The sequence below is a fragment of the Procambarus clarkii genome, chromosome 50, assembly GCF_040958095.1.
Source record: "Procambarus clarkii isolate CNS0578487 chromosome 50, FALCON_Pclarkii_2.0, whole genome shotgun sequence".
In the NCBI taxonomy this organism is placed as follows: Eukaryota; Metazoa; Arthropoda; class Malacostraca; order Decapoda; family Cambaridae; genus Procambarus; species Procambarus clarkii.
Genome location: NC_091199.1, coordinates 21,542,578 through 21,565,537, shown reverse-complemented (window position 1 = coordinate 21,565,537; position 22,960 = coordinate 21,542,578). Strand labels below are relative to the sequence as shown.

General features: G+C 46.6%; 1 protein-coding gene across 1 annotated transcript in view; it reads left to right on the top strand.

Annotated features, from left to right (window-relative positions):
- Window positions 1-10: 10 nt before the first annotated feature.
- The window catches only part of LOC123772747 (gamma-aminobutyric acid receptor alpha-like), a 204,458-nt gene continuing 181,508 nt past the window's right edge, over window positions 11-22,960 (top strand). The window contains exons 1-3 of the mRNA XM_069303704.1: window positions 11-14; window positions 161-228; window positions 17,335-17,555. Coding sequence (XP_069159805.1) covers window positions 11-14; window positions 161-228; window positions 17,335-17,555 — 293 coding nt within the window. The remainder of the gene's footprint in view (window positions 15-160; window positions 229-17,334; window positions 17,556-22,960) is intronic.

The window sequence follows — 22,960 nt, the reverse complement described above, 5'->3', positions numbered from 1 at the left end:
GATCCCGGTCATGGGTTTGTGGTCGGTAATAGCTCTGGTTCTCGGTGGAGATTGTGAAGCTGTTCATGGATGAACTATCCATTATTTAGACTTACACTTGTTTTGTTGCTGCGTTTGAATTATATGATGTAAATTAATTGGTTTTCATGGTTCCCCTCAGGTGAGCCCACGACGGTGGAGATTGACATTGAGGTGCGCAGTATGGGGCAGATCTCGGAGATGGACATGGTAGGTGATTCTAGAGTGGTCAGAGCTTAATCTGTTGGTGTGGGTGGAAGTGGGTGTGGGTGGGAGTCTGGGATGTGGGTGGAAGTGGGTGGGGGTGGGAGTCTGGGATGTTTGTGGCAGTGCGTGGGGGTGGGAGTCTGGGATGTGGGTGGAAGTGCGTGGGGGTGGGAGTCTGGGATGTGGGTGAGGGTGGGAGTCTGGGATGTGGGTGGAAGTTCGTGGGGGTGGGAGTCTGGGATGTGGGTGGAAGTGGGTGGAAGTGGGTGGGGGTGGGAGTCTGGGATGTGGGTGGAAGTGGGTGGGGGTGGGATTCTGGGATGTGGGTGGATGTGGGTGGGGGTGGGAGTCTGGGATGTGGGTGGAAGTGCGTGGGGGTGGGAGTCTGGGATGTGGGTGGGATGTGGGTGGGGGTGGGAGTCTGGGATGTGGGTGGAAGTGGGTGGGGGTGGGAGTCTGGGATGTGGGTGGAAGTGGGTGGGGGTGGGAGTCTGGGATGTGGGTGGAAATGGGAGTCTGGGATGTGGGTAGGGGTGGGAGTCTGGGATGTGGGTAGGGGTGGGAGTCTGGGATGTGGGTGGAAGTGGGTGTGGGAGAGAGTCTGGGATGTAAAGTGGAATTGGGTGTGGGTAGGAGTCTGGGATGTGGGTGGAAGTGGGTGTGGGTGGGAGTCTGGGATGTGGGTGGGCGTGGGAGTCTGGGATTTGGGTGGAAGTGGGTGTGTGTCGGAGTCTGGGATGTGGGTGGGGTGGGAGTCTGGGATGTGGGTGGAAGTGGGTGGGCGTAGGTAAGTAATTATCAAAAGAGGGCACCAAACCAGGAAACCTATGTAGCACCATCAAATGTCCTGGATAATCAGAGGGCGCTAAATATCACCAAGGATGCCAATACGAGAACAGAAACGCATATGGCAAACGATATCAAAAGTATCTGAGTCACCAAGAATACTAACGAGGGACAAGCGACCGCGGGGGACGATCGTAAAACAAGTCATATGCTCGTCCCGGAAGTCAGGACATTCAACAAGGATATACACGACCGTAAGAGGGACAATGCAATAAGGACAATAAGGAGCAGGGCGGCACTCCATCAAGTAACCACGAGTTAAGCGAGTATACCCAATATGCAACCTCGCCAGAGCTGTTTCCCATCGCCGGTTACGGTCATAGGAGGACGGACACGAGGACACAAAACGCTTAAGAGTACGCAGTTTGTTTCCTGTAACAGAAGACCAACAAGCCTGCCAACGGGTAAGGATGGAAGAATGGATAACCGGGTAGAAATCAGAATAAGGAATACCTTTACGAGAGATGGGACACGAGTGGACAACTTCCCTGGCGGCAGCATCCGCACGCACATTTAAAGAAACATCAATATGGCTGGGAACCCAACAAAACTCAACTAACTTGAATTTACTGTAAATAAGAAACAGCCAATGCTGGATCTCGACAACCACTGGATGAACTGGATTAAAGGACCCGAGAGCCATGAGGGCACTACGAGAGTCAACAACAACTACAAAGGAAGATTGACAACGAGGAAGCAGGAGACGGAGAGCATAGAGAATAGCATAAAGTTCCGCTGTGAACATACTAGTCTCCGGAGGTAAGCGACACATAAGGGCAATCAGGAAAAACAACAGAGTAGCCAACACCGTCTGCACACTTAGACCCATCAGTGAAGACGGAAACGGAGCGGGAGTGAGGAGAAAAGTGCTCAAGGAAAAGGCGTTTTAGAACTGTAGGAGGGGTAAAAGCTTTAGTGATGCGGGTTAACGATGTACTTAACTGCAGAAGGGGGACTCTCCCTTGGGGCAAAGAAGGAACAACACGAGAAGAAATATTAGTAATACGAACGGAAAGAGAATCCTGTAAGCAAGATAACCAGACAGAAAGAGGGAGGTGGTGAAGAGGAACAGGAACCGCAGGAGGAGCATAAGTTAAAGCACGACAGAGGCGAGAGGAAGGATGTTGCAAGAACCGCGCAAGGTAGCAAAGACAATAGCGATCATAGCAGTCCTGGAGAGATAGGAAGCCAGTGTCAACATACAAGCTGAGAACGGGAGTCGAACGAAAGGCACCAGAACTGAGGCGCAACCCAGTATGGTGCAAAGCATCAAGACGGTGAAGAGTAGAAGGAGAAGCAGACGAGTAAGCAGGGCAACTATAATCGAGCATAGACAGGATGAATGTAAAGCGAGTAGAGTGCATCCGCCCCCCAAGAAGTATCGGACAATACCCGAAGGAGGGTAAGGACCTTAGAGCAATCAACACGGAGGTAAGAGATACGTTGTGACCAAGACAAACATGTGTCAAAATTCAACCCCAAAAGCTTAGCGAAATCCTTGTACACAATGGGGTGACCATAAAGCAACAAAGAAGGACGAAGAACGACACGCTTTCGAGTAAAAGTCATAACACAAGTCTTAGATGTAAAGAACCTGAAGCCATGATCGGTGGCCCAAGACGACACGGCATCAATTGCAAGTTGAAGCCGGCGTTGAAGGAGAGGCGAATCATTACCCCTGGCAGCGAAGGGTAAGATCGTTGACATAGAGAGCGGAGAAGACGCCTGAAGGAAGAGAGGAAAGAAGACCATTGAGGGCAACCAGAAAAAGACGGCAACAACGGAGATCTTCGCAGCAAAAGCAGTACGAATATAGAACTCCAAATTCACCATGACATCTGTTGCACTGCGGCACTTGCGGAAACCAAATTGAGAAGGGGAGAGGTGGTGATGGTGTTCTAAGAACCACATCAGACGAACGTTAATCATACGTTCCAGGAGTTTACAGACACAGCTTGTGAGGGCAATACGGCGAAAGTCCTTAGAGTAGGTTCCCAGAGACCCTGCTTTGAGAACAGGGGAGGACAACGGCATCGAGCTAGTCCTCAGGGACTGACGACGAATACCCGATCCGATTATTCATACTCAGTAAATACTGAGATGTGCTTGGAGGAAGATGGCGAAGCATCTCATAAAGAATGACATCGGACCCCACCGCCGTAGATCCGCAGAGGGCCAGGGAAGACCGAAGTTCAAGATTCAAGGAAAGGTTTACGAAGAAGGAAAGATTGGGGAAGATCAAAACCAGAGCTAACAGAAGAAAAGTGGGAACCCAGTTCGGTAGCGACCTGCAACGGGTCTGCCACAAGAGTACCACGGAGGTGAAGGACCAGCGAGACATCGGGAACGAACTTACCCACTTTCTTGTGGATACGCTTCCAGATCTGCAGCAGAGGAGTTTCGGAAGTAATGGTTGAGACATAAGATGCCCAACATTCACGTTTAGCTATACTGATGGCCTTACGGGCCACCGCATTCGCCTTCCGAAATAAAAGAAAAGAATCGGCCGTCTGCCGGCAGCAGTGTCTCTTCCAGGCTGCACGCTTACAGCGGACAGCCCGAAGCTATCGCCGATCATGCCAGGACCCCCTAGAGGTGCGTCGTGAGTATACGCCCCACAAACGCCACCTTAAGAACCGTCAGTTCGTCGAGATCGGGTTCAGTGACGAAATGGGGATTGGCAATAAAAGGTTCCGCTTGCTCGAGACGTTAGATACTACAGTTCTACGGGTGCAAGAGTACGCCTCCTCAAACACCCGGGCGTTAAAACAAAAGAAGGCCAAAAAAATTATCAAAACAGGTACAAGGTCAGCAGGAAATGACAACGAGAAAGGAGAAGAAGGGGGAGAAAAACGAAATAAAAGGGAAAGTAAAAGGCGTCCAGCAAAATTTGTGAAGACAGCAGCAGGAGCACAAGGCTACAAAAGAACAGGGGACCGCCCCAAGGAGCATCACACTTCGGCATCCGCCTACCAAGCCCCCCTCACGGCAGCAGCGAGCTGGACAGGGAGGGAGATGTGGGTGGGGGGTGGGAGTCTGGGATGTGGGTGGGGGGTGGGAGTGTGGGATGTGGGTGGGGGGTGGGAGTCTGGGATGTGGGTGGGGGGTGGGAGTCTGGGATGTGGGTGGGGGGTGGGAGTCTGGGATGTGGGTGGAAGTAGGTAGGGGTGGGGGAAGTGATGTACTGGCGATGGATGGCAGAGCGGCGGTCTCGCCTCTTGCAGGTCAGCATTCAAGCCCCGACCAAACAAGTGGTTGGGCACCATTCCTTACCACCCCAAATCCTTATCCTGATCTCTTCCAAGTGCTATATAGTCGTAATGGCTTGGCGCTTTCTCCTGATAGCCCACGTATTACTCGACCATGTGTTTACAGGGTCGAGTAATAGATCCTAAGACCCGCCTTTCAGTCTCCTTAATGCGATGATTTCCATTACTCCTATTTCTTGTCCTACATCCTTTTGAAGCTTTTTTTTAATTTGCGTCCACGTTTTCGTGTTGTAGTGTGTTCCATTTGCCTCCATGTTCTCATGTTGTAGACTGTGTTATTTGCCCCCATGTTCTCGTGTTCTAGTCCGTTTCATTTGCCCCCGCGTTCTCGTGTTCTAGTCCGTTCCATTTGCCTCCATGTTCTCGTGTTGTAGACCGTTCCATTTGCCTCCACGTTCTCGTGTTGTAGTCCGTTCCATTTTATTGTGAATCTTACGATTAATAACTTTTCCATACCTCTCTTCAGTTATCTTGATCTTCAGCTTCAGTTTATATCCTCTGGTCTTCACGTGTCTTACTTTGAACATTTCATTGTTATCCATTTAAACATTTCCAGTCAAATTAATATCTCCCACATGAGGAAGTCTTTATGCAGAATGGTCTATAGTGACATGGTCCCCTGATCACTGGGAAAGGTCTATAGTGACACGGTCCCCTGATGACAGGGAACGGTCTAGTGACACAGTCCTCTGATTACTGGGAACGGTCTATAGTGACACGGTCCCCTGATCACTGAGAACGGTCTATAGTGACACGGTCCACCTGATCACAGGAAAAAGTCTATAGTGACACGGTCCCCTGATGACTGAGAACGTCCCTAGTGACACGGTCCTCTGATTACTGGGAATGGTCTATAGCGACACGGTCCCCTGATCACTGTGAACGGTCTATAGTGACACGGTCCACTGATCACTGGGAACGATCTATAGTAACACGGTCCCCTGATCAATGGGAACGGTCTATAGTGACACAGTTCTGTGATCACTGGGAACAGTCTATAGTGACACAGTCCCCTAATCACTGGGAATGGTCTATAGTAGAACGGTCCATTGATCACTGGAAACAGTCTATAGTGACATGGTCCCCTGATCACTGGGAACGGTCTATAGTGACACAGTCCACTGATCACTGGGAACAGTCTATAGGGACACGGTCCATTGATCACTGGGAACAGTCTATAGTGACACGGTCCCCTGATCACTGGGAACGGTCAATAGTGACACGGTCCCCTGATCAATGAGAACGGACTATATAGTGACACGGTCCCATGATCCCTGGGAACGGTCTATAGTGACACTGTCCCCTGATCCCTGGGAACGGTCTATGTTGACACGGTCCACTGATCACTGGGAATGGTCTATAGTGACACGGTCCCCTGATCACTGAGAACAGTCTATAGTGACACGGGCCGTTGATCACTGGGAACAGTCTATAGTGACACGGGCCGTTGATCACTGGGAACGGTCTAGTGACACGGTCCTCTAATCACTGGTAATGGTCTAGTGACATGGTCCCGTGATCACTGGGAACGGTCTACAGTGACACGGTGCCCTGATCCCTGGCAACGGTCTATAGTGACACGATCCCCTGATCACTGAAAACGGTCTATAGTGAATCGGTCCCCTGATCACTGGGAACGGTCTATAGTGACACAGTCCCCTAATCACTGGGAACAGTCTATAGTGAAACGGTCCATTGATCACTGGGAACAGTCTATAGTGACACGGTCCCCTGATCACTGGAAACGGTCTATAGTGACACGGTCCCGTGAACACTGGTAACGGTCTATAGTGACACGGTCCTCTGATCACTGGGAAAGGTCTATAGTGACACGGTCCCCAGATGACAGGGAACGGTCTAGGGACACAGTCCTCTGATTACTGGGAACCGTGTATAGTGACACGGACCCTGATCACTTGTAACGGTCTATAGTGACACGGTCATCTTACCACTGGGAACGGTCTATAGTGATACGGTCCCCTGATCACTGGGAACGGTCTATAGTGACACTGTCCCGTGATCACTGGTAACTGTCTATAGTAACATGGTCCTCTGATCACTGGGAACGGTCTGTAGTGACACGGTCCACCTGATGACTGAGAACGGTCTAGTGACACGGTCCTCTGATTACTGGGAATGGTCTATAGTAACACGGTCCCCTGATCACTAAGAACGGTCTATAGTGACACGGTCCACTGATCACTGGGAACAGTCTACAGTGACACGGTCCCCTGATCACTGGGAACGGTCTATAGTGACAAAGTGACCTAATCACTGGGAACGGTCTATAGTGACACGGTCCATTGATCACTGGAAACGGTCTATAGTGAATCGGTCCCCTGATCACTGGGAACGGTCTATAGTGACACGGTCCCCTAATCACTGGGAACGGTCTATAGTGAAACGGTCAATTGATCACTGGGAACAGTCTATAGTGACACGGTCCCCTGATCATTGGGACTGGTCTATAGTGACACGGTCCCCTGATGACAGGGAACGGTCTAGTGACACGGTCCTCTGATTACTGGGAACGGTCTATAGTGACACGGTCCCCTGATCACTGAGAACGGTCTATAGTGACACGGTCATCTTACCACTGGGAACGGTCAATAGTGATACGGTCCCCTGATCACTGGGAACGGTCTATAGTGACACGGTCCACCTGATCACAGGACAAAGTCTATAGTGACACGGTCCCCTGATGACTGAGAACATTCTAGTGACACGGTCTTCTGATTACTGGGAATGGTCTATAGTGACACGGTCCCCTGATCACTGGGAACGGTCTATAGTGACACGGTCCACTGATCACTGGGAACGATCTATAGTGACACGGTCCCCTGATCAATGGGAACGGTCTATAGTGACACGGTTCTGTGATCACTGGGAACAGTCTATAGTGACACAGTCCCCTAATCACTGGGAATGGTCTATAGTAGAACGGTCCATTGACCACTGGAAACAGTCTATAGTGACATGGTCCCCTGATCACTGGGAACGGTCTATAGTGACACAGTCCACTGATCACTGGGAACAGTCTATAGGGACACGGTCCATTGATCACTGGGAACAGTCTATAGTGACACGGTCCCCTGATCACTGGGAACGGTCTATAGTGACACGGTCCCCTGATCAATGAGAACGGTCTACATAGTGACACGGTCCCATGATCCCTGGGAACGGTCTATAGTGACACGGTCCCCTGATCACTGGAAACGGTCTATAGTGACACGGTCCCGTGAACACTGGCAACGGTCTATAGTGACACGGTCCTCTGATCACTGGGAAAGGTCTATAGTGACACGGTCCCCAGATGACAGGGAACGGTCTAGTGACACAGTCCTCTGATTACTGGGAACCGTGTATAGTGACACGGACCCTGATCACTTGTAACGGTCTATAGTGACACGGTCATCTTACCACTGGGAACGGTCTATAGTGATACGGTCCCCTGATCACTGGGAACGGTCTATAGTGACACTGTCCCGTGATCACTGGTAACTGTCTATAGTAACATGGTCCTCTGATCACTGGGAACGGTCTGTAGTGACACGGTCCACCTGATGACTGAGAACGGTCTAGTGACACGGTCCTCTGATTACTGGGAATGGTCTATAGTAACACGGTCCCCTGATCACTAAGAACGGTCTATAGTGACACGGTCCACTGATCACTGGGAACAGTCTATAGTGACACGGTCCCCTGATCACTGGGAACGGTCTATAGTGACAAAGTGACCTAATCACTGGGAACGGTCTATAGTGACACGGTCCATTGATCACTGGAAACGGTCTATAGTGAATCGGTCCCCTGATCACTGGGAACGGTCTATAGTGACATGGTCCCCTAATCACTGGGAACGGTCTATAGTGAAACGGTCAATTGATCACTGGGAACAGTCTATAGTGACACGGTCCCCTGATCATTGGGACTGGTCTATAGTGACACGGTCCCCTGATGACAGGGAACGGTCTAGTGACACGGTCCTCTGATTACTGGGAACGGTCTATAGTGACACGGTCCCCTGATCACTGAGAACGGTCTATAGTGACACGGTCATCTTACCACTGGGAACGGTCAATAGTGATACGGTCCCCTGATCACTGGGAACGGTCTATAGTGACACGGTCCACCTGATCACAGGACAAAGTCTATAGTGACACGGTCCCCTGATGACTGAGAACATTCTAGTGACACGGTCTTCTGATTACTGGGAATGGTCTATAGTGACACGGTCCCCTGATCACTGGGAACGATCTATAGTGACACGGTCCCCTGATCAATGGGAACGGTCTATAGTGACACGGTTCTGTGATCACTGGGAACAGTCTATAGTGACACAGTCCCCTAATCACTGGGAATGGTCTATAGTAGAACGGTCCATTGACCACTGGAAACAGTCTATAGTGACATGGTCCCCTGATCACTGGGAACGGTCTATAGTGACACAGTCCACTGATCACTGGGAACAGTCTATAGGGACACGGTCCATTGATCACTGGGAACAGTCTATAGTGACACGGTCCCCTGATCACTGGGAACGGTCTATAGTGACACGGTCCCCTGATCAATGAGAACGGTCTACATAGTGACACGGTCCCATGATCCCTGGGAACGGTCTATAGTGACACGGTCCCCTGATCCCTGGGAACGGTCTATGGTGACACGGTCCACTGATCACTGGGAACGGTCTATAGTGACACGGTCCCCTGATCACTGAGAACAGTCTATAGTGACACGGGCCGTTGATCACTGGGAACAGTCTATAGTGACACGGGCCGTTGATCACTGGGAACGGTCTAGTGACACGGTCCCGTGATCACTGGGAACGGTCTACAGTGACACGGTGCCCTGATCCCTGGCAACGGTCTATAGTGACACGATCCCCTGATCACTGGAAACGGTCTATAGTGAATCGGTCCCCTGATCACTGGGAACGGTCTATAGTGACACAGTCCCCTAATCACTGGGAACAGTCTATAGTGAAACGGTCCATTGATCACTGGGAACAGTCTATAGTGACACGGTCCCCTGATCACTGGAAACGGTCTATAGTGACACGGTCCCGTGAACACTGACAACGGTCTATAGTGACACGGTCCTCTGATCACTGGGAAAGGTCTATAGTGACACGGTCCCCAGATGACAGGGAACGGTCTAGTGACACGGTCCTCTGATTACTGGGAACCGTGTATAGTGACACAGACCCTGATCACATGTAACGATCTATAGTGACACGGTCATCTTACCACTGGGAACGGTCTATAGTGATACGGTCCCCTGATCACTGGGAACGGTCTATAGTGACACTGTCCCGTGATCACTGGTAACTGTCTATAGTAACATGGTCCTCTGATCACTGGGAACGGTCTGTAGTGACACGGTCCACCTGATGACTGAGAACGGTCTAGTGACACGGTCCTCTGATTACTGGGAATGGTCTATAGTAACACGGTCTCCTGATCACTAAGAACGGTCAATAGTGACACGGTCCCATGATCCCTGGGAACGGTCTATAGTGACAAAGTCACCTAATCACTGGGAACGGTCTATAGTGACACGGTCCATTGATCACTGGAAACGGTCTATAGTGAATCGGTCCCCTGTTCACTAGGAACGGTCTATAGTGACACAGTCCCCTAATCACTGGGAACGGTCTATAGTGAAACGGTCCATTGATCACTGGGAACAGTCTATAGTGACACGGTCCCCTGATCACTGGGACTTGTCTATAGTGACACGGTCCACTGATCAATGTGACCGTTCTATAGTGACACGGTCCCGTGATCACTGGGAACGGTCTAGTGACACGGTTTCCTGATCACTGTGAACGGTCCATAGTGACACAGTCCCCAGATCCCTGGGAACGGTATGTTGACCAGACCACACACTAGAAGTTGAAGGGACGACGACGTTTCGGTTCGTCCTGGACCATTCTCAAGTCGATTGTGATGAGGACAGGTAGGGACAGGCAATAAATAGGCAAGAGAGAGCTGAGGAGGAAAGTAAGGTGTAGGGGATAGTAGTAATAATGAGAACTGCAGAAGGCCTATTGGCCCAAGCTCTACGCATCAGCGACCCTCAGTTTCTTGATTCTGAAATTGCCTTTATCTACAAATCATTCTCTCGCCTTGGTTATCCTTTGCATTTCATCAACTGTGCCCACTCTCAAGCTAAACGAAATTTCTTTCATCCTAAACCTGCTTCCAACACTAGTAGCACTGTACTTTGCCTTCCCTTCATATCTGAACTCAAAACTTTTACCAATACCTTTCGTCCTCTTGACATTAAACTCGCCTTTCGACAAACTAACACACTTCGTAGTAATCTAGTTCACACTGCTCCTCCTGCTTCTAACGCTGCTGGTGTCTACTCTATTTCCTGTTCTTCTTGTCCTCTCCAATACTTTGGCGAAACTGGCCGTTCACTGAATGACAGACTTAAAGAACACAAGAGAAGTGTTAAGTCTGCAGACACTAACAATGCTCTCTTCTGCCATGTGAGGGATTCTAATCATCCCATTGATTGGTCTTCCTCCAAAATAATCTTTCCTGCCTCTACTCTACACAGACGCCGTCTTGTAGAATCGGCTCTTATACACAATGTACCCAACATGAACTTGAGTACTGGCTTTGTTGCTGTGGACTCTTCCCTTTCACAGTATATACTCAAATGCTCTAATCTTTCTAACAAACGTGACTTAACATAAGCTTACCCCTTCCATTTATCTTTCTTTTTCTTTTTCTTTTTCTTTTTCTCTTTCCTTTTCTTTCTCTCTTCTCCCTTTTTCTGTTCATTGTCTTCTTCTACGCTCCCTTGCTATCCTCTTCTTATTCCTATTACTATCTCCTTCGGTAGTTATAATAGGAGCTGCCTCGTATGGGCCAATAGGCTTTCTGCAGTTCTCATTATTACTACTATCCCCTACACCTTACTTTCCTCCTCAGCTCTCTCTTGCCTATTTATTGCCTGTCCCTACCTGTCCTCATCCAAGGAGGCAGATTAGACCTAACCTTCGTTTCAGCCTCCCTAAGAGATGCAGCAACATGGTCAGTTGAGCCCACACTCACCAGCGACCACTATGGGGTCCAAATTGATCTTCAGTTAGACCTACCCACCCCACCTCCGCCTCCATCTGAAGCCTGGAACTTTGCTTTAGCAAACTGGGACCGATTTCAAAACCTCATTTCAGTGTGGCAAAGAAACTATGATCTTCCCGAAGACATTAATCAGGCAGAACAAGAATTTCTCAAAGCGATTCAAAGTGCAGCCAACCACTCAATCCCACTGAAAAAACAGTCCACCGGACACCATAAAGATCATTGGTACTATTGTGAACGTGTCAAAGAACTCAACCATAGACTCAATAGAACAAGAAAGCTATACAAAAAGCAGCCAAGTGACCGCAACAGGATCTTACTTTGTGAGGTCAAGGAACATGTACATCGAGAGACCAGACAAATAAAAGAACAAAAGTGGCTGGAATGGTGTTCACACCTGAATGAACACACCCCTCTCGGAGAGATGTGGCAGAAAATTCACCGGGCCAAAGGGAATAAAACACCTAAAGCTCCACACCCCAAGGATCCTCAACAGGAAGCCGAAGTACTGGCAACCAGGTTTGCAGAGAGAGCAGCCAGCAATCAACTTCCACCAGATGTATTAGCAGTACAGACCGGACTAGAGGAAGAAAGGTGGCACAGAATCCTTACAGCATGTGAAGAAGTCTCTGACACTAATGCCCCCTTCACACTGGATGAGCTCAATCGGGCTAAGAAAAACCACTGTTAATTTAATTTTTATTTAAGTTATATTCTTTAATTCTTATAGGAAGTACTCATCTCAGTTAAGTAAAGCAGCCGAGGATTCCTTCAGAAATTAGCTAGTGCAGTACGTGCTCCTTCATTAATTGGTTTTATTTAAAACGTTTCGCAGAGTTAACTAACTTCATTTGTTGTAAACTTGGACAAGTGCCATTTTTTTCGTTGACTTCGCGTTAATTACGATGGTGGGTCCCGTATAACAAGAGAGAAAAGAACTTCATTCGTTGGGGACTTAATCAGCGACACTTGGCTACCCAGCATCTATGGTCTTTCTATAGACCATAAATAGACCTTTCTATAGACCTACAGACCATGAGGCTGAGGTGGGAATACAGGCAGGGGTTAGGAGGAAAATGGGGTGGTTTGAGCCTGGGGTGGGCAGGTGGGGGTGAGTTGAGGCTTGGGTGTGTAAGTGGGTGTGGTTTGAGGTTGGGGTGGGAATACAGGCAAGGGTTGGGAGGGGATAGGCTGTGGCTGGGGTAAGTAGGCATGGGAGGGGTAGGGTGAGACTGGGTCGACACTATGGTGTATCCATGACCCACAATCATCTTCACAAATTTCTATAACTATATGATCAGTCGTCCATTCCATGCGAAATATTAACACCTCGCATCTTCATAACAAAAATCACAACCAGTGCTTAAAAAAAGGTTAACTTGAAAAATCTTCCATTCTTCTAGTCCTGTGCCCAGAATTAAGCCAAGTTTTTAAAAGAATTTTTATGAGCCATAAGGATCCGTACATCATCTAGTTGTTATCACAAGTGGTGGCATGTGCTGGGTAGCCAAGTGTCGCTGACTAAGCCCCCAACGAATGAAGACCTTTTCTCTCTTGTTATACGCGACCCACCGTCGTAATTAAAGTGAAGACAACAACAACAAAAATCGGAATTGTCTAAATTTACAATAAATTATATTAGTTAACTCTGAGAAACGTTTTAAATAAAACCAATTAATGAAGGAGCATGCACTGCACTAGCCAGTTTCTGAAGGAATCCTCGACCGCTTTACTTAACTGAGATGCATACTTCCTATAAGAATTAAAGAATATGACTTTCTTAAAATTAAATTAACAGTGGGACTGTTAATATAGAAAGACCACAGATACCCAGCATCGATGGCCCTAAGACCATAGATGGTCCCATTGTATCAGTCCCACTGTTACAATGGGACTTTTAATATAGAAAGACCATAGATTTAACACTGAAAGTTGGTAGTGAGTTGGTAATGACCTGACTGGTTAGGGAGGGTCATCGCCCCGAGGGAGGTGAGCTCATAATGTATAAAACGGTGGCGCCATCCGCCGCCTGTGTCATCAAACTTGGAGAATAATTAAATGTATTACATAATTAGTAGAAATTATCAATCGGGGTTAAGTTCTTATGCTAAAATTAACGACAACTGCGATTAATGCATACGTCTTGTATGTTAGCAAAGAAGCATTTGACTTGAGGCAGATCACTGGAAAGTAGTTACCTATCAACTTGGTTGTTAAATCATGTAAATTAGTGAAATACAAGTGCTACTGAATATTTTAATTAGCCTGGCTCTCGTATCTAGACTATTCGCATTTGTTTTGGAAATTATAAGTCACCTTCAGTGACAAACATTGGATTTTAGTTAGTAATCTTTTTCAAAGATTAATTTGGCAACTTTGCCTAGGTCAGTCGGAGCTTAATTAAGAGGACAGTAGAAGGTCAGTGTGTGTTAAGGACATCCTGGAGTCAACATCTCTCAGAGGGGCAAGACTGAACAATTGGTCTGCCTGTGGTATTTAAGGAAAATGTTCTGTGTTCTGGTTAAATTACAGCGTAGAATCCACATCATTTTTCTGTAGTTATTGCCTCAGTTAGGAAGATATTCATATTAGGAAGTGTTCAGACAGGCCGTATGAATTTTGTCATTATTTTCATAGTTAACCTTTGATTTAATAAATTTTGTTTATAATATTATGGTGTTAAGTGGAATTTTCCTCCGTGTATTTTTATACTTTCGGTTGATGGGTTCAATCCCCATGCTTGAGACTAAGCATCCTCTGCAAGCCTGCAAGCATTTATTTAATTTCACAGATAATCCCTTTGTACTTTGAATTCATATCCACACTAACATAAATCTTATCCCTCCTTTACGAATAACTGGGGATCCATTTTTCGGGGTTTTATACCTAATTGACGGTATCCTGCTCTACTGTCACTTGGGGGAATTACTCAGGGGAATAGTAGGTGGTGGCGGCATAATTCAGAGGTTGCAGTGTAGCATAGAAGGGTACAGTGTCCTCGAGCCGTGATATCTAAACGGTCAAACGTTTGGATCTTGAGGAGGTGAACTGAAGGGTACACAGTAGAACTCTGGTTTCCGTATATATTTTACTTAATAACGACCAGCCTTTAACCAGTAAGTGAGGTTAAAGGCTTGCCCCCGTTACATTAGAACACTAACTGCCTTGTTATTATTGAAATTAATATCTTAGCTGTCTAATTGTGAACGTACAATACGTCAGACAGCTCTCTGTAACCCGGCTAATCCTGTTTGTCTGCGTTGTCTCGGCAGACACGTGATTCTCCAGAATGGGATACGCTTCTCTAGTAGATAACTCCACGCTGCAAAATTAATATTATGTAATTTCTACATAATTGTGTTTGCACAAATATACCATGAACAGGGAGTTGTCTTGATATGGAAAACTCACTTACTGGTATTTTTTTATCTTCATTCAGCGTAATGGTAAGGACACCCAAACAAAAACAATATTAAGGCAATAACAAGATAATTATGGGATACTTAGCTCACCGAACGCGGTGTACTCAATAAAGATGAAGCTGGTAACATAGTCTGAGGTCCGATAATACTCGGATGATCCATATAACAGACGATGTTGATAGCCAACTTAGTGACACTAATCAAACATGGCTTCTCCTCTAGCCAAGTCTCTTTGTAAGTGATCAGTGCACCACCTGGCGCCGGTTGGTGTAAACTTGGCATATAATTCACAATATTTTATTCTGATTTCCTACTTGATTGAAACATTGCCCACGTTAATTTACGTCATAATAACATACTCTAAGTATTAACAGACGGTTTTCCGCTGTGTTTATAATTAAAATTATGTGACGTTAGATGAAATACAGATATACGTAGGTGAAATTTAGTTCATGACTTTTGTTTATTCTGATTAAGCTGATCATAGCTGTGGAAAACTTTCCCGATAAACGGATATATTATTTGCTTAATTGAATTAAATCAATTTCCAATCTATATTCCTTAATAAATTCAATAAGGTTAGACTGGGTTTAACTCGATTAATATATATACATAATTTATTCTCATAGAAGCCGGGCAGCTGATGCAATAACGGCAATGATATTAGTGAAAATATGGCTGTACTAGGCTACTTATTAGTTATGTTAGTAAATGTGATTTCCTAGCACAATAAATTTATCCTATTGTACTAGGGGTTAGTATTTGGGTGTCGGAAGTTTCCGACACAGACCTCCCTCTCAGCCCGTACAGATCTCCCTCTCAGCCCGTACAGACCTCCCTCTCAGCCCGTACAGAACGCCTTCTCAACCCGTACAGACCTCCCTCTTAGCCAGTACAAACCTCCCTCTCACCCTGTACAGACCTCCCTTTCTCCCCATACAGTCCTCCCTCTCACCCCGTCCAGACCTCCCTCTCACCCAGTTCAGACCTCCCTCTCTCCCCGTACAGACCTCCCTCTCTCCCCGTACAGACCTCCCGAACAGACCTCCCTCTCTCCCCGTACAGACCTCCCTCTCACCCCGTACAGACCTCCCTCTCACCCCGTACAGACCTCCCTCTCACCCAGCTCAGACCTCCCTCTCACCCAGTTCAGACCTCCCTCTCTCCCCGTACAGACCTCCCTCTCACCCAGTTCAGACCTCCCTCTCACCCAGTTCAGACCTCCCTATCACCCAGTTCAGACCTCCCTATCACCCAGTTCAGACCTCCCTCTCACCCAGTTCAGACCTATCTCTCACCCCGTACAGACCTCCCTCTCACCCCGTACAGACCTCCCTCACTCCCCGTACAGACCTCCCTCACTCCCCGTACAGACCTCCCTCTCACCCAGTTCAGACCTCCCTCTCACCCAGTTCAGACCTCCCTCTTACCCCGTACAGACCTCCCTCTCTCCCCGTACAGACCTCCCTCTCACCCAGTTCAGACCTCCCTCTCACCCAGTTCAGACCTCCCTCTCACCCAGTTCAGACCTCCCTATCACCCAGTTCAGACCTCCCTCTCACCCAGTTCAGACCAATCTCTCACCCCGTACAGACCTCCCTCTCATCACGTACAGACCTCCCTCACTCCCCGTACAGACCTCCCTCACTCCCCGTACAGACCTCCCTCTCACCCCGTACAGACCTCCCTCTCACCCCGTACAGACCTCCCTCTCACCCCGTACAGACCTCCCTCTCACTCAGTTCAGAACTCCCTCTCACCCAGTTCAGACCTCCCTATAACCCAGTTCAGACCTCCCTCTCACCCAGTTCAGACCTCCCTCTCTATCAGATTCCACACACCTGGAATCTGATCCACCTCCCACAGACCTATTCCATGTTCTCCTCCACTCCCACAGACCTACTCCATGTGCTCCTCCACCTCCCACAGACCTACTCCATGTACTCCTCCACCTCCCACAGATCTACTCCATGTGCTCCTCCACCTCCCACAGACCTACTCCATGTGCTCTTCCACCTCCCACAGAAATACTCCACGTGCTCCTCCACCTCCCACAGATCTATTCCATGTGCTCTTCCACTCCCACAGACCTACTCCATGTGCTCCTCCACCTCCCACAGATCTACTCCATGTGCTCCTCCACCTCCCACAGATCTACTCCATGTGCTCCTCCACCTCCCACAGACCTACTCCATGTGCTCTTCCACCTCCCACAGAAATACTCCACGTGCTCCTCCACCTCCCACACACCTACTCCATGTGCTCTTCCACCTCCCACAGAAATACTCCACGTGCTCCTCCACCTCCCACACACCTACTCCACGTGCTCCTCCACCTCCCACACACCTACTCCATGTGCTCCTCCACCTCCCACAGACCTACTCCATGTGCTCTTCCACCTCCCACAGAAATACTCCACGTGCTCCTCCACCTCCCACACACCTACTCCATGTGCTCCTCCACCTCCCACAGACCTACTCCATGGACTGCTACTTCAGGCAGTCGTGGGTGGACGAGCGCCTGGCGTTCTCGCACCTGGACGAGGCTTTCACACTGTCCCTGGCGGTGCTGGACAAGCTGTGGAAGCCCGACACCTTCATCTACAATGGCAAGCAGAGCTACGTCCACCTCATCACTACGCCCAACAAGTTCATACGACTCTACAGGAACGGCAGGATACTCTACTCCTCCAGGTAAACCACAGTTTCCAGGAAGATACTCTACTCGTCCAGGTAAACCACAGTTCCCTGCAAGGATACTCGTTCGTGTTAACCAGGATACCATTTGAGATGATACCGTCTTCTCCTCTCTTACTATCTAAACTTTCTTCCCCCATTTTCCATCCCTTTCACGCGTCTTCCCCCCCCCCTCTTCCTCCCCCTCTCCCCCTCCACATCTCCATCTCCCCCTCTCTCCTTCCCCTCTATTGCTCTACCACCACATTCTTGATCCGATGCTCAGGCATTAAACACTTGATACACTGCTCTACCATCGTATAAATGGTCCACTGCTCTATCATCGTATAAATGATCCACTGCTCTATCATGACATACTTGATCCATTGTTCTGCAATTACATAATTGATCCACTGATCTACCATCACAAACTTACATACTTGATCTATTGCTCTTCCATTACATAGTTGATACACTGCTTTACCATGACATCTTTGATCCACTTTTCCACCACCACATACTTGATCCACTTCACTATCATCACATAATTGATCCACTTCTCCACCACCATATACTTGATCCACTTCACTATCATCACATAATTGATCCACTTCTCCACCACCACATACTTGATCCACTTCACTATCATCACATAATTGATCCACTTCTCCACCACCACATACTTGATCCACTTCACTATCATCACATAATTGATCCACTGCTCCACCACCACATACTTGATCCACTGACGGTGGATTAATTGAAGGGACGATGATGTTTCGGTCTGTCCTGGACCATTCGTAAGTCGATTGTGATGAGGGAAGTTGTTGTTTCAGATTTAGCAACTGAGAACGAAGTGTCCAAGTAGCACGGGCTATGGTGAGCCCGTAAGATGAGGGAAGGAGGCGAAGGCAATAAATAGGCAAGAGAGAGGTGAGGAGAAGGAAAACTAAGAGGAAGAAAAAGCAAGGTGTAATACAGGGAATAGTAATAGGAATAAAAAAGGGATCGTAAGAGAAAACAATGGAAAGAAAAAGAAAGAAAGAAAGATAAACGGAAAGATAAGGGTAAGGGAAGGGGTAATGTTAGGTTACGTTTGTTAGAAAGTTTAGAGTATTTGCGTATATACTGTGAAAAGGAAGAGTCAACAGCAACAAAGCCAGGACTCAAGTTCATGTTGGGTACATTGTGTATTAGAGCCGATTCAACAAGACGGCGTCTGTGTAGAGTAGAGGCAGGAAAGATTGTTTTGGAGGAAGACCAATCAATAGAATGATTAGAATCCCTAACATGACGGAAGAGAACATTGTTTGTGTCTGCAGACTTAACACTTCTTTTGAGTTCTTTAAGTCTGTCATTAAGTGTACGGCCAGTTTCACCAAAGTATTGGAGAGGACAAGACAAACAGGAAATAGAGTAGACACCAGCGGCATTAAAAGCAGGAGGAGCAGTGTGAACTAGATTACTACGAAGTGTGTTAGTTTATCGAAAGGCGAGCTTTATGTCAAGAGGACGACAGGAATTAGTAAAAGTTTTGAGTTCAGATATGAAGGGAAGGCAGAGCACAGTGCTAATAGTGTTGAAAGCAGGTTTAGGATGAAAGAAAGTTCGTTTAGCTTCTGAATAGGCACAGTTAATAAAATGCATAGGGTAACCAAGGCGAGAGAATGAATTGTAGATAAAGGCAATTTCAAAATCAAGAAACTGAGGGTCGCTGATGCGTAAAGCACGGAGGAAAAGAGAGAGAGAGACGAGGACACTTTTCTTAACAGAAGGAGGATGGTAGAAAAGGAAGCAAATGCACATGACACTATGCATGGGTTTGCGGTAGATAGAGAAAGAGAACCCGGACACAGAGCTGTGAACGTGAACGACAAGAAAAGGAAGGAGGGAATTAGATTCCCATTCAACTTTGAAATGTATGGAAGGAACCAGATTGTTAAGAGAGGAGAAGAATGGCTGGAAAAGACTAAGGTCATGAAGCCATAAAGGAAAAATGTCATCAACATAGCTAAGCCAGAGAGAGGGACGAGCATCAATAGAAGGAAGAACAGTTTCGAAGTATTCCATGTAGAAATTAGCAAGAACAGGGGAGAGAGGAACCCATACCGACACCGAAAGTTTGAGTGTAATATTTACCGTTGAAAGAGAAAGAGTTAGAGTCAACACAGAGTCTAATGAGTTCAAGGAAAACGCCAGTGGGAAGCGGGAGAGGAAGAAGACCCTCAGTCGCCCTCTAAGGAAAGAGAGGCTGTCATCGAGGAGAACATTAGTGAACAGAGAGTCGACATCAAGACTAAGCATCTTACAGGAGGACTATAGGCGCAGTCTTTCTATGAAGTCCTGAGAGTGACGAAGGTGGGCAGGAGAAAAAGTGCTAAGGTAAGGCGTCAGAGTTTTAGCAAACTAGGAGGCAAGAGTATAACCGACAGAGCCCCGTGATGAAATGATAGGACGAAGAGGAACACTAGGTTTATGAGTCTTAGGTAGACCAAAAAAATAAGGAAGAGAAGGGCAGAAAGGCAGATGACATGGAAACGTTTAATGAGATCAAAGTCAGGAAGACAAAGACTAGAGTGCTGTCTTAGTTTGCGGTTGAAGGAAGTTTTAAGGTGATCCAAAGGGTTAGAAGTCAGAAGGGCATATGTGCGGGAGTCAGAGAGCAAGACATCTGCTTTCTGGAGGTAGTCCTCACGGTCAAGGACATACACCGAATTGCCTTTGTCGGAAGGAAGGATAAGAATAGAGTTGTTAGATTTCAGGGATGCAAGGGCAAACTGGGCACAACGAGGAAGGTGGTGATTTTTAGAAAACAAGCTGTCAAGAACGGGGATAAGGGCTCATCTAAAGGCAGACAGGTCCGAAAGAGTACTAGAGTTAGAACTGACAAACTTGTCAAAGGAACTAATGAGGTCAATGCCACAGCCAAGGTAAGTAGCAAAAGAAAGACCAAGTCAGAGAAGTTCTTGCTGGTGCCTAGAAAGAGGGGAAGATGAAAGGTTGGTAACACAGTCAGAGAGAGAGAGAGTATTTAGCCCAAGGACTGTTGGAAATTGTCGGAAACAAACATGTCATCATAAGTTACCCTTTAAAGAAAAAAAGAGAATGTGTGTTCCGTGACGTCATCACCCAACACGGAAAATATTAACTCTCATTTCTTTCAAAACTTCAGTCTAGTGTTTAAACTAAATAAAATAGTATTCACTAAGACTGAATTTAATTTAGTACACAAGGAATATAGCTTTACTCCCTATTGCTTAACACATAAATAGAACCAGCAAAAACGTTGTTGGGACGCCAGCTCTGGGAGCAGGGAGCCAGTCATGTACACTTGTAAACACAGAGGAAAGGAGTAGAATGTCTCCTTGAAGGACGCTTACACGGCACTGCAAAGACCTGAAATAGACTGCCCAGCAGTGATCCAGCCACAGCAACCTCTACAATAATAGAAATACCTGAGTATCTGTCTTACCAAGTATCTATTTCATGTATTTGGCCATTTACTGTTTTAGATAGATCTGGTGGTTATACTGTGGGATTAAAACCCCAAATAAAGTGAGTTTACTCAGCATTACACTACGCAAATATTTCATATCACACCTGTGCTTTATTTGTTAATGTGCCATCACTAATGTTATACATTCGGCAGGTAAGCTTGTGATTTGAAGATAAGAAGCTGAGCTGGTACACAAACAGTGAAGTTTATTACTGCCCAGCTGAACAAAGTGCCACTGAGTTAGCTGCCATTAAGTGGCACCCTGAAGTATATGTGCCACACCCTAAACAGATGTTGAACAACATATCCAGCCTAATCGGCTATATCAACCACTCAGCTAAGACTTTACACATTTTTAATACAGTAGATATCTGTAGTAATATTAATATTGTAGATTAGGCCACCATATGTGGTATAATTAATATTTTACAAAAGGCAAACAATTTGTAGTTCATCCTGTATCCACTGATAGTGGTATAAGCTATAATTGTCCCTCCAACTTTGTGCAGATAAGGTCTGGCAGGCTGATTCAAAATATACAGTCCACTAAGAACCATAACAAAACAATATTCAAGTAACAAAAAATAGAATAAAAATAAATTAATGCCTGCTAGGGTTTTCCCACAGAAATCAGGTGCGGAAGTTTGTTGTGTAGTATAGAGGAGTGGTGGGAAGAGGAGTGGTGAGCAGTGTCAAATGTAATGGGAAATAGGATATTGCATAGATCACTGGGAAGAGAAGACAGAAAAGATTGATGTTGACGTACTATTAGAAAAGCATCTTCAAATTGCAAGGAGGTGGCACGAATAAGTTTTTGAAGAAGAAGGTGGTATGTTCAGGAAAAGAAAAACCCGAGCTGTTGAACAGGTGAAAGTGAGATAAGGAAAGAGGTAGAACTTGCTCCACAAGACAGTCTTTAAGAAACCCGAGCTGGTTCTTTTGACGCTTGGCGGCAAGAAGGGAAGACTCAAAGGCGTTAAAAGGCTGTTTAAAGGAAGGTAGAGCATCGAAGAAATTAAACAGGGAAAGACCTTTTGTGTGGCATCCATATCCAGACGAGGAGTCACAATAACGTGGCTGAAATATGTTGACCAAACCACACACTAGAAAGTGAAGGGACGACGACGTTTCGGTCCGTCCTGGATTATTCTCAAGTTAATTGTGATGAGGAGAGGAAACGAAGGCAATAAATAGGCAAGAGATAGATGAGGAGAAGGAAATCCTAGTGGAAGAAGAAGCATGGCATGAGGTACCCTCACATACTTGATCCAATGCTCTACTATAACAAACTTGATACACTGCTCTACCATCACATACATTATCCACTGCTCTACCATGACATACTTGATCCACTGCTCCACCACCACATACTTGTTCCACTGTTCTACCGTCACATACTCGATCCACTGCTCAACCATTTAATACTTGATCCACTACTCTAACATCACTTACTTCAACGACTGCTTTACCATCCGATAAATGATGCACTGCTCTACTATCACATACTTGATCCACTTCTCTACCATCACATACTTAATCCACTGCTCTACAATCACATACTTGATCCACTGCTCTATCATCATATACTTGATTCACTACTCTACAACCATATACTTGATTCACTGTTCAACCATCAAATAATTGATCCACTGCTCTAATATCACATACTTGATTCACTGCTCTACAATCATTTAATAGATTCACTGCTCTACAATCATTTAATTGTATTACTGCTCTACAATCATATACGTGATTCACTGTTCTACCATGAAGTAATTGATCCACTGCTCCACCATCATATACTTCATAGACTGCTTTACCATCACATACTTGATTCACTGGTCTACTATCATATACCTGATTCAATACTCTTCCATCAAATAATTGATCCACTGCTCAACCATCACATACTTGATCTACTGCTGTA